Raw genomic sequence first — 12,622 nt, forward strand, 5'->3', positions numbered from 1 at the left:
GATTGAGAATTTTAATCCCAATTGAAAAAATAAGTCTTGTTTGTTTGGTAGGAATGAGAATAATAAAGGATTTGGGAATGAGATTATTTAGGGGTGAATTCCCACCATTTTATTAATAGGGAGGGTAGGTACTAATAATCTCAATAAGGGTATTTTGGTAAAATTGTTATTTATTCCCTATATAGTCTCACCCACCATGTAAATAAGATATTGACATATTTTCGTGTGTTGTTCGGACATGCGAGTGACTTGATAGGCAAGTCATCCTACATGGATGACTTTCCTATGGAGATTATTTAAGGAAAATTTGTAAATTACCACCTTGAGGACTTTTTGAAATCATCACCCGTTATTTTTTTTTTATTTTTTTTTAATTACCACCTCTTAAATTAAAAAAATATTCAAATTATCACCTTTTTAGACAATCCGGTGGAATTTCTGTTTGAGGGCCCCACCCAACGGCTAGTAATGGCTACCTTGTCTCTTTTTACCGTTTTTTTTTTTTTTTTTTTTTTTTTGTGTGTGTTTATTAAGTTTCGAACTTCAATTGACAATTTGTTCCCCAATTTCAACCAATTTTTCTCAAATTTCGCCTGATACTGTTTGAAGAATTTAACCTCACAAGTGCAGACACTCAATTCACAACCAAGGTATGAATCCACATGTTCTTAATTTAGGGTTTTTCTCCAACAATAATTGGGGTAAATGGTTATATTTAGGAATTAGGGTTCTTGTGGCAATTGAATTGGGCGTTTTTTACAATTAGGGTTCTTGGGGCAATTGAATTGTGCTTTTCTGTTAAATTTGAGTTGATTTGAGTTGACAGTATCCAAATTTGTTGATTAAGGGTGTGTTCTATTCACCTGATTTTTTATTAAAATTTATTTTAGTTATTAATTAAACTTGGCAGCCCTAATTAACCCTTATCACAGCTTATCTGAACATATATTTCCTGAAATTATCTAAACTTATGAACCATTTTATACTACTTAATATTTAAAAATTAAGTTAATTTTTGCATAATTTGTGTATTGACCATGAAATATTAAACAATAGCTTGTTTAATTGCCAAGTTTTAGTATTACCAGTCCTCCACACTATATGTGTGTGAAATGTGATGAAAAAAAATTGGAATAAGGACAACATCAGATTGCACGATACATCCATGATCCATTGACACAATATCAATACAATTACAATTACGATCGCAGTCGCAGCAGTTTCTTCTTCCATGAATTTCGTCTCCAATTGAAAATCTCCAGTATCTTCAACCATTTCTCTTTCTCTCTCCTCTGAAAATGGCGCAAAATCAACCATCAACCAAACCAGGCCTTCTGGAATTGGTCCCTCTCTTTGTCGTCCTTCTCATCGCTGCTCATGTCGTAGCTTTGGTACCAACAATCGCACTCTTCTTCTTCATCTTCTTTGTTTCAATTTTCTCTCTCTTACTTTTGTTGATATTTCTGTTTTAGGTGTACTGGATTTTCAGAGTTGCAACTGAGAAGCAGCAGCAATTTCCTGGAAGATCCAAAAAACACTGATTTTGCCTCCTCCTGCATTGTATGTTCCGCCGCTAACCCTAATTTTGGTTTGATTTTGTTTTATTGTTTGAATTTGTTGATTATTGAAGGCTTCTTGTGTATTGTGTTTGTTAGTGTGTGATTGCTGTGATTTTGTTTTTTTGTTTCTTTGAGTTGTACTAGTATTTGTTAAATTGGTTCAATTTGTTTGATGTCTGTGACAAAATGCGCGTTGAATTCGTATGTTTACTCAATGATGTGATTGAGTGATTTTGTTGAAATGAAACAAATTTTGAAGATTACTTCATATTTATGAATTATGCTGCTTTTGTGCCTAGGCTTTGATTTATTAATTATTGCTGCGTAGTGAGATGCTGAGATGAATGGCTCGGTTAGCTTTACTTGAACGCGGAATGGTGCTGCCTCTGTCTGATTGCCATTAGTAATAAGAAAACAGGAAATTTTAATTAGTTAGCCACTTTGCCCTGTAAACATGGTGTTTACCTGCTCATGCTAGTAATCTTATGCAGACGATTTCATTTCTTGTTCTATAAAGCTTGAGATTCGCTTTATGCTGATATTTGGGATTAGTCAACATCTACTTTCACGGTGCTAGTGTGTTCTGATACTCTGATAGAAACCCACACTTGTCCTTTTCTAGGATCCATTGGTGATTTTCCTTTGTATCTAGTGATGACATATTACCTATAGGAGAATGTGATTCAATTTCTTTCATCCACTTATGTACTCATGTAACTTAAACTCTAGTTTTTGAACCTTAAATTGCTGCTATTCTGAGATTTGAAGGTCAAGAAGGCTTGTTTCAGTATTCTTCTCCAATTTCTGTTTAATAAGTGGTAGAAAAATAATGGAGTTTTGGGTTAGATTGGTTCTCTGAAGAAGTTAGATGAGTGGATAGGTTTCATGAAGGTATAGAGAACTTTATTAGATTCTAAGATTGAAAGTTGGTGCCTTTGTGGAGGTTCACAAGGATGTATGCCCACCCTATCGACCTTACATGTTGGAGATGACTCTGATGAGGTTTTGCAAGGCTTTTAGTCAGCATTTTGATTGTACTGAGCTAATGAATATGAGCCGATGACAGTGTCCAACTGTCCAATACATGGTTAGTAGAATAGTAGTATGTACAGTCTTCATTTCTTTTGGAATGCTGTCTATCAGTATAACCCAGATTGGTCTGATTTCCATTCCATCTCAGCCTGTTTCCAGACAGGAATATAAACACCCTGGGCTTACCCAAAACAGTCTCCTGAGGGCTTTTCTTTATGAATAATGGAAAGCAAGAGGTTAATTGATTATTTTTGTCAATATTGTTCTGTGAGATGACCTTTTGACTACCTCGGATTATTCCCTTATATACCCTTATCATAGTAATCATATTAACAGTTGAGAGAAAATTGTTTTGGTAGGTTGTCTATAATCATGGTGGGAATATTTCAGTAATGTGTGAACTGTATGTCAGCTTGTGGTATTTTGGTTTTGAACCTCAATTGAAAGTTGGAAATTTGGAATATTAGCATGAAATAGAGATTATTTTGGAGAGCTTGAATTTATTAGTACACTTACAGAGCTGTTATAGCTGGCAAAATATCTAATACAAGTATACATAGTTTGTTTAGGGTCATACAGATAAATTTTTACTTATTCATTGACATTTCTCCCTCGAGAATTTAGAAAGTTACATGACTTTCAGATGGTAGATGTTGACTATTTATGACTCCCTTTTTGAGAAGTTCTTGGGATTTTATGCATGTTAAAGGGAAAGTGATAAGTAATAAGACTAATAACTAATGATACTCATTAGTGCATATTATGCATAGAATGGCTTATATCGGATTTAAAAATTAGATGTCTTATGGCTCATCATGTCTGCTTAAACTGCTTCTACTTGTTCAATTAAAATAGTACAGCATTCCTGCACTAACCTTTTCACCGTGTATACTTCATTATTTTTTTCTGCCGAATCCTAGGGAAGCCTTATGACTGTACTGCATGTTTTAATTTGATGCAGTGGCTCAGCTGTTTTCTCTGTGTTTCCTTTTGTTTACACTGACCCTGTGCAGTCACTACCTCCTACGTTTGGAATTTTATAGTTTGCAAACCAAATTCTCAGTCTTGGCCTCTTGGGTACATTATTGAAATGTTAGTCTTCATTTCACCATAAGTACCCATGGCCCTATCTGATTCTGTGGACACTAGAAACTTCATTTTGGATCAAAAGCACAGAACTCTCTCATTAAGTAGATGAGATGACATTTAGACTCCTATTAGTGCCAGCCACAAAAACATGTTTCCAAAGTGCCATATGCAAACTACTGTATATAGCATCAAAGATATTGAAAGATGGTTTTTTACTTTTTTATTTCAATAAGAAATTACCCATTTAGGTATTGGATCTTATAAGCCATCATTGCAAACACAAAATTATGTCCTATATTTTGCTGTTTTAATGTTGATTTGTATTCTCAGCCTTTGTTTGTACGAAGTAATTGTTTGATGGTTATTTTGTGCAGAGAATGTAGTACATTTCTCTCATAAACTTGATGGTTATCCTGTGTGCAGCTCTACAACTAAAGGGTTATTTACACTCAACAAGAAGAACGTGCCACTGATAGAGATAGTGCCAAACTTGAAGTTACCTTCAGAGAATCATTATTTTGTAGGTTATTGCTCTGTAAGGCCAAGTTCCAGAGTGGAAGTGTTGATGTTGCTGATATAATGGAATTGGAAACATTGAATGTAAAAATGTAAAATCTAACATTTGAGCAAGAATGCGTTTTAATCTAGAAATGTTAATTCAGCCATTCAAATAGTGTGTATCTCAGTACTCTGTAATCTCGTAAATACAATCTGGCTAACATATTTATTGATTTGTTGTCTACAATTTGGATACTCATATTCTTCCCTAGTTGAACTTGTTAAAAACTTAATCCCTCCCTTTGGACTATCATACATTCATACCACATTATTCTTCGGATCCTTCCTATATAACACTATATTTACCATGCAATAAAAACTTTACTGTGGAAAATTTTCTTTTTCTTCAATTTTTTTATCCTTTAATGAAGTACCACAATAAGATTTATTTCGGACACATTGAAAATTTTGTATGGTATGTTATATGTTGTTGTTGCCTTTGCATTGATCATGTATACATTTGCAAAATATGCGAATAGATACTTGATATAGTCATATTGATATTGAAATTTACAAGATTATACAAAGATTAGAAACATTAGCTGTTTATTAAAATAATACTTCGTAACAGTGTATGACCTATAAAGTAAAATGATACTTTGCTTTCAAAAAAAAAAAAATAATAATAAAATAAAATGATACTTTAGACGTTTTGGGTTTATTTGTTTCATTTTACTTAAGCTATTTAATTTAAGTTAGATAAAATACATTTTACCAAGTTATAAATAAGTAGAGAATATACACAAGTTTATAACCTTTTGTAATTGTTTATCAAGGAACAAAAACATTATATTTAGGGATAAATTCGATAAAACTGCCAACCGTATTGGTAGTTTTACTCAATTTTACCCCTATATTTTACTATTTTGCCCAAAATATATGTTTATCAATTTAAGGAGATCAATTGAGCCATTCTCTATAAATTAAACAATTTTTGATAGGTTAGACACTTAGACCAAATAATTTTGTTGATGCGGGATTTAAAAATGCATTTTTAGTCTTGTCTAAATCCGTAATAAAATAAGTCTTGTCGGAACCCGCGTTACATCTGACTTGGGCCCGAATCGGGCTAGCGGGATGGGTGTATAAACAAAGTCAAATTCTTGGAGGCACACACTACAATACGTCAATACTACATACAAAGAACACAATCTCTCCTAAAATAAAAATGGCGCAACATGAATCAACAACCAAAGCAGGATTTCTGGAATTAGTCCCATTTTTTGTCGTCCTTCTCATGGCTGCTCATCTTATAGCTTTGGTACCAACCTCACTCTTCTTCCTTCTTCTTCGTTGCAATTTTCTCTATTTCTTACTTTGATTGATCTTTGTGTTTCAGGTTTACTGGATGTTCAGATTAGCTACTGAGAAGCAGCAACCATTTTCTGGAAGATCCAAACAACACTGATTCTATCTCTCTTTGCATTGTATGTTCCTCTGCTAACCTAATTTCTGATTCTATTTTTTGTTGTTGATTCTTCAATTGAACTGAATCGTTGAGCTTTTGTGTTTGTGATTGTGATTGTGATTGTTGTGATTTTGTTTTGATTGCATTAATTTCTTGATGTTAGTGACAAAATGTGAAGCGAATTCGTTCGTTTTTTTGATAATGTGATGACTAATTTGTTGTGAAGAAACTAATTTGGAGATTGGTTTAGTGTTTATAGGGTTTTATCTAGTTGATTTGTAACCAATTATGTTGCTTTTGTGCCTAGGCCTTGATTTATGGCGTAAATTTGATTGATTATTGTTGCGCGGCATAACTAAATGATTAGTTTCGGACCTTTCGGTAACTTCACTTTAGCGCAAATTGGTGCTCCCTCCATCTCAATTCTAATATACCATTAGCAAAAGAAGAGTAGACATCTGTTTTCTTTATTCAGTAAAAATTATCGTGTTGAACTACCCTTGCTAGTAGGCTTATATTGAGCAATTCATTTCTTTTTCTGTTATACGTGAGTTTCGCTTTATGATGATAATGGGGATTAGCAAATTGTCTTCACATTGCTAGGGTATTTTAGAGAAACCTATACTTTTCTAGTTGTTCTTTTTTTTTTCAAGCTAATTCATAATCGATGCATAGGAAGGAGTTCTAGTATCACCAAATTATTTTGATAGTATCAGAGTATTTAAATATTACCCAAAGGAGAAATTATTTGATTCCTCCATCTCTTTAGTGGTTTATTTCAATGGCGAATATCCTCCAATTAACAGAACGTGTCATATGTTTAACTCTTTGTGAAGGCTAGAGCGTGGTACATGAGTAACAAATGTATTTTGAATCTTGAATCATTATGGACATTGGAAACATTGTTGGTCGTGGATGTATCTCATGCTTCAACACATGAGAGGTCTATTCTAGTTTATGATGGTCGACATTCAGCTTGTTAATGGAAGAATTACTAATGCCATGCTTTTCCTAAGTTTAGACCATGAATTCAGTTTCAAAAGACCCAGACAATTGAAGCTCAGATTATGAGGTTTTTAATGGTGAGCTTGAGAATCGTTTCCTCCCCATTCTCTATGTCATTAAACATGGTAGTTTTCTACACAATTATTGGATGGTATTAAGTCATTCCCTTCTAATATAGTTACCTTTGATGAAGCATATCTTCATTTTGAGTTCTGAATTATATTTCTTGGAATACATCACTCTAGTAGGCGGTAGGGAGGGAATTCCTTATAGCATAAACGTTACTTAGGCTAAGCTTTAAAAGCTGCATTTCTGAGATTTGATAATTTCATTGTCCAAGTGTCCAGCTGTTGGTCAAAAATGGTTACTTACAAAAAATTTCCACCAGTTTCTTTTCGATTGAAAATAAAGTGGATCGATGGATTTGGGGATAGATAGATCCTGGGAAAAGATAAATGATTTGATAGATTACATGAAGGTTTTAACTTGTAAGAGCTTTATCAGGTACTCAAATTAGTAGTTGGTGCCTTAGTTGAGGACCTGAGTTTCATGACTCATATTTGTGGAATCACTTTTTTGTAAGAACAGATTATATAATCTTGTTTACACACTTAAAAGCATAGTTTGGAAGGTGTAATTGCCAACTGGGCCCTATCAACCATACATGGTGGTGATGAGGTCCCATGAGGATTTGCATGGCTTTCAGTTAGCTGTTTGACAGTCATGACGATAAGTCAAAATGAGTCAGCGAAAACATTTAACGCGCGCATAGTGGCTGTCTGTGTTTCTTCCGGAAAGGCTGGCTGGACTGCATTACCCAAATTGGTCTAGATTCCACTCTATCTCACCCTGTTCCTGGACAGGAAGTTTAACCTTTCTGGCAACCACACTCTATTGATGGATTTTCCTTGTGACTTGTGAGTAATGGCAGGCAGGAGGTTAATTAATGTTGCTAGTCAATTCTGTCTGTCACTTCTGTGAGATGACCCATTATATACCTCAGATTTCTCTTTATACCTGGGCAATTTAAAAAGTGATTGTTAGGCATCCTCTCTCCGTAGTTGTAAGACTTGTAACTTGTAAGCCTAATTGTACAAAAGTCTAAATGTGGAGGCAGATCTGATATGTGTGTGTGTGTTTATTTGTTTATTTTTATGTATATTTGTTTTATCCAACTAAATGAGATGAGGTTAAGGTTTTCCCATAATGGCCTATCTTCTATTAGATTTCTTACTCTCACCTCCCTGGGTTGTGACTTCTTAGTCCTAACTTTACTGTGAAGTGAGTTATTATCTGGAGTCTGGACAAACGGATGTGGGACCTGGAGTTTTTGGTTATATGTACAGCAATAGGGAAGTCTAGCATTTGAGGTCTAAGAATATTGATCCAGTTTGCCTTCAATACTAATAGTTTATTTCTCAATGTTGAGATGTGCTGCTTTCAAATTTTGAGCTATTATAGTTGAGAAAATCTCTAAAATAGATTGTATAGGATACAGATTACTATAATACCTATTTATTGACTTTTCTTTTGAATCTAGAAGCTTCCATGAACTTCAGACATTTTCTGTAAATTATATATGAAGTTCTATTCTAAAATCCTAGGGAAATCATACATAAAGGGGAAATAACAACAAAAGGCAATGCATTATTTGCATGTATAGTTTGTTATGAACAATAGTTTAAATGTTATATTCCTTGTGCGCGTACCTGGAATGCTTACATATCTTCTGCTTAATCAAGTTCAGTTATGTAGCATTGCACTTATCTTTATTCTATGTCTCCATGTCAAAAGTACATATTGTGGCCTAATTCTTAAGTTTGGTTTCTGCCAAAACCTAGGGAAGTCCCGTGACTGCAATTTTCTTGTTTGCATACCTAATTTTGAGTTACATTATTGGATTATGCTACTCAGAGTCTTCAATTCATCGTAAGTACTCACAGGCCATGACGCATGCCTGATTTTAAAAACACTTGAAACTTCATTTTGGATCAAGAATATGGAAATTTCTCATCAAGTGGCCAAGGCCTTGTATTTTAACTCTTACTTTGCCTACCGCAAATATACAAATCCAAGTAACACATAGACAGCATCAAAGATGTTATAGAACCAATTCATTCAAATAGTTGAATCTAGTTAGGTATTGGCTCCTATCAACCACCATTGTGAACCAGAAAACACTATCCTCTTACCTTGTGCTGTTTTTAATGTTGGTTGATTTGTATAGTTACTACGGAGTATTTCTTTTTAAGGCTTGTGTAGAGAATGATAGACGTTTCCCTCATAACTTTGGTGGTTATCTTGTGTGCAGCTCTACGTTATTTGACTGTATATGCGCTGCTTGCTGCACACAACAGAAGAAATGTGACGAAGATAGAGATAATGTCAACCTGGAAGTTTCCTTCAGAGAATCATTGTTTTTATTGGTTATTGCTATCAGGGTGCGCAATGGTTTTGAACTGGAATGCCGGAAACATATGTATTGCTCTACATTCCAAGTGAATATAACACCATTTTTACCATATACACCACTGTTATGGACCAACTGTAAGTTGGCCTAAAAATATACTCATCAACATTTTTATCCAATATACTATTTCTGTTTCACAATGCAATTTTTGAATTTTTTTTACCACTATTGTCGTATACATGAATTGATTTTTTTTTTAGAAATTATATTTTGAAAATATTTTGAGATATATTTACAAAAACATATCATGTATAGATCGATATTACTGCGTTATTTATATTTTTATACTGTAACATTTTCACTAGGAGTATTACTTTTGTTATCTAACGCCTTTGAGGCTTTGAGTGTTCATTGGCTTTTGCCTAACTTTACTATTGTAGCAATCTGATAATTAATTGGCTAATTTCTACACATTTTGAATTTTTTGACAAAAGTCAAGCACATTATTATATTGTTGCTATACAACTCTACAAGTGAGACATTGAGTTTGAGTTCTCAATCAATCCTTTATACTACGTATATACTATATAGACACAATCTTTTTGTATATAGACACAATCTTTTTGTATGAGAGAATAAATATTTTTAACTGAATATACAGGTATCTTTTACATTGTACTGTATATATTTTTAAATCTTTATAACGCGACTATGTGAGTCTTGATCATTATAGATCTAACAAGAGTAATTTTCTTTGAAATTAAAAGGCGTGAAGCTAAGCGTGTAATTTTAAATTTTTTCAACATTAAAAACTTTGATTATGAGCTAATCCATGATTAACATCTTCCAATTCACATAAAACTAATATAATGACACTTTTCTTTGGAGTACTTGTATAATATGTTCGGAGTACAATGACCCTTTTCTCTTGTACCAATTACAGAGTAAGATTAAAAACATGTATATACTATATTCGGAGTACTTGTACTATATGTTTTCGTATTTACACGAAAAAAAAATCTAAGACTACTCCTAATTGTTCCTAAGATTTAAAAATAAACAATGATTAAATTAAAGACCAATAATCTTAATCATACCATAAGTAAAACCGATTTTAGATTAGAAAATAAACAATTAACAGTCTTGAACTCTAGATCATATCATAGATAATACTACTCGAATTATAAATTAAAGTAGCAATCGCACACCACCAAATTAAAGTGCTAAATTTATAAATTTCTTAATATTGAAAGGTAAAATGTATCGGAGTACTTGTAATATATGTTGTCGTATGACTCATATCTACACGAAAGAACCTCTACTCCTTATATCTAATCTGTCATTGTTTCTAAGATTGAACAAATTAAATACCGGCAATCTTAATCATATAAGTAATACTCCGAATTTAAATTGGAAATCAAACAATGAACAGTCTTGATCATATCATATACATAATAATATTCCAATTGCAAATTAAATAGAATAGCAATCGCAACGCACACCACTATGATCAAGTATGTACCACGACATTCATTCTTTGAAAATTAAAGAATACAAAACAAATACTTGATATGATGATCTTCTAAATTAAGATCAGAAGCTCACAACTAACCCCTAATTTAAGTTCGAAGTAATCCTCCTCCTAATTAATCATTACTATACAATGATTTCTTTAATTACCTACATTTTACAACTATGCAACTTACTACTTTGTTAAGTAGTCACAAATATTTAAGATTTCTTTTTTGGTCATCTTAATACCCCTTGGAAACGGAAACCTACAATAGTCCGCGATTAGAAACGGAACCACTTCATCCGGAGGATGCTCAAACTTCTGCTCAACTTCACTTCCTTGAACGCCAAGTTCAGCCATTTTATCGGCACAAAAATTACCTTCCCTTTTCTTGTGTTGAAAGCAACAATAATGTAGTTCATTCGCCAATTCCCTACACTCCAATACCATATCCACAGCTTCTTTATCTAACCATGAATAGTTGTACATGTTTTTATTGTTTACTGCATTTATCATATCAATGGCTTTTTTTGAGTCTGATTCGATGACTACTTGTTTGAAACCCTTTTCTTTTGATATTAAGAGACCAACCAATATAGCTTTTATCTCTCCCTTAACAACTTTCCTAGCTTTCGGACCAACATGTTTGTCAAATTGATCGTCAAGATAATACCCGCAACATCCGGTAATCCAAACACCTTGTTCATCTCTTGCAACTACTCCATAACCAACCTTCCCATCACTCCTAATGCTTGCATCAGTATTAACTTTTATGAAGCCGGGAATTGGAGGAAGCCAACTAATAAACTCTCGAGGCGGAATAAACGGAATGTAAGGTTGCGGGAGAAGCCTGGGACAATATGATGGTGTTTTAGATTTTTTAATAATAAAATATATTAGTATTAATAAAACAACAAAAATAAATAGATTATCCAATTATCCTAATCTATCCTAATAAGAATTTTAAATTCACTTATTAGGAAAGTTTTACATTCCTTTTATTTATTATATTAAGTGTAACAATTTACAAGTGAAATTACGTTACATTTTGTATTTCTCTTATTATTTTATTAAGTGCTCCATTAACATTGAGTATTATTTACTTGACCCACCTTGACTAATTTTGTGATTTATACCTAAGGAGAACCATAGTCTTATATTACTTGTTGGAATCATCTCAATAAATCAATTATTAATTTTCGATTTTTATTATTTATAATTATTGATAATTGAAAATATTGTTGACCAAAGATTTGCATTGATAGGCGAGAAAAAAAATGAAATATTTATTAAAATACGGAGATAGTGCATCTTAATATATATACTCCAATCTATAACTACTTTCTTTCTCTCATATTTAATTTTATTCTTTTTTTATATACTCCAATTCATAGCCAATTTGTACCACTCTTTGTATATTTAAGATAGAAACTAGTTTTTGGCCCAGGCGATGCCCCGGGTCATTGTTTGTACAAACTCTTAAATAGATGTGGTTCACACTAATTTATTGTGGACCACTTATAATAGAGATACTATGGTCGTTTTATTAATTTAATAAAAAGGTCACTATGTTAAAATAATGGTCATTATGTTAAAATAAAAGTGATTGTGTTTTAATTATAAAGGTCATAAGAGATAAAAAATTTTAAATGAAAATTTTAAAATACCGGTCAATATGAATAATATGGGTCACTAGGTTAAAATTAGGATCATAACATCATACTTTAAGTTTGCAACAATACTAAAAATCACACAAATTTTATTAAAGGTTACTATATTAAAATTAAGGTTACTATGTTCAATACAAAGCCAGTTACGCACATGTAAAACTTCGGGTCCACAATAATATTATTGTGAACCAGGTTCATACAAGTTTTTCTGCATTGTTTGTGTATAAAATATTACAACAAAATAAAGCAAATGAAATATAAATTGGTGGCTTTATAAAATTATACCATTTGTTAAATATTTTAAATATTATTGAACATCAAAATTCATTATTTAATATGCTGCAACTTAAATGATATATTGTATCAGTTTGTTTTATT

The 12,622-nt window shown here is 32.5% G+C and overlaps 1 protein-coding gene and 2 long non-coding RNA genes across 3 annotated transcripts; 2 read left to right on the forward strand and 1 right to left on the reverse strand.

Annotated features, from left to right (window-relative positions):
- Positions 1–1,149: 1,149 nt before the first annotated feature.
- On the forward strand, positions 1,150–4,433 carry LOC145555572 (uncharacterized). The gene is made up of 3 exons (XR_014091511.1): positions 1,150–1,391; positions 1,473–1,560; positions 4,104–4,433. It is a non-coding gene; the product is annotated as an uncharacterized LOC145555572 (long non-coding RNA).
- A 936-nt stretch (positions 4,434–5,369) lies between these two features.
- On the forward strand, positions 5,370–9,283 carry LOC145555573 (uncharacterized). Its single transcript, XR_014091512.1, has 3 exons — positions 5,370–5,499; positions 5,578–5,665; positions 8,963–9,283. It is a non-coding gene; the product is annotated as an uncharacterized LOC145555573 (long non-coding RNA).
- A 1,483-nt stretch (positions 9,284–10,766) lies between these two features.
- LOC145642532 (uncharacterized) lies at positions 10,767–11,724 on the reverse strand. Its single transcript, XM_081693738.1, has 2 exons — positions 11,711–11,724; positions 10,767–11,424 (listed from the first exon to the last, which is right to left on the reverse strand). The coding sequence occupies exons 1-2, from the start codon at positions 11,722–11,724 to the stop codon at positions 10,767–10,769; spliced, it is 672 nt and encodes a 223-aa protein (XP_081549864.1).
- Positions 11,725–12,622: the final 898 nt, after the last annotated feature.

Source organism: Chenopodium album, chromosome 8 (genome assembly GCF_948465745.1).
Source record: "Chenopodium album chromosome 8, dcCheAlbu1.1, whole genome shotgun sequence".
Taxonomy (NCBI): Eukaryota; Viridiplantae; Streptophyta; class Magnoliopsida; order Caryophyllales; family Amaranthaceae; genus Chenopodium; species Chenopodium album.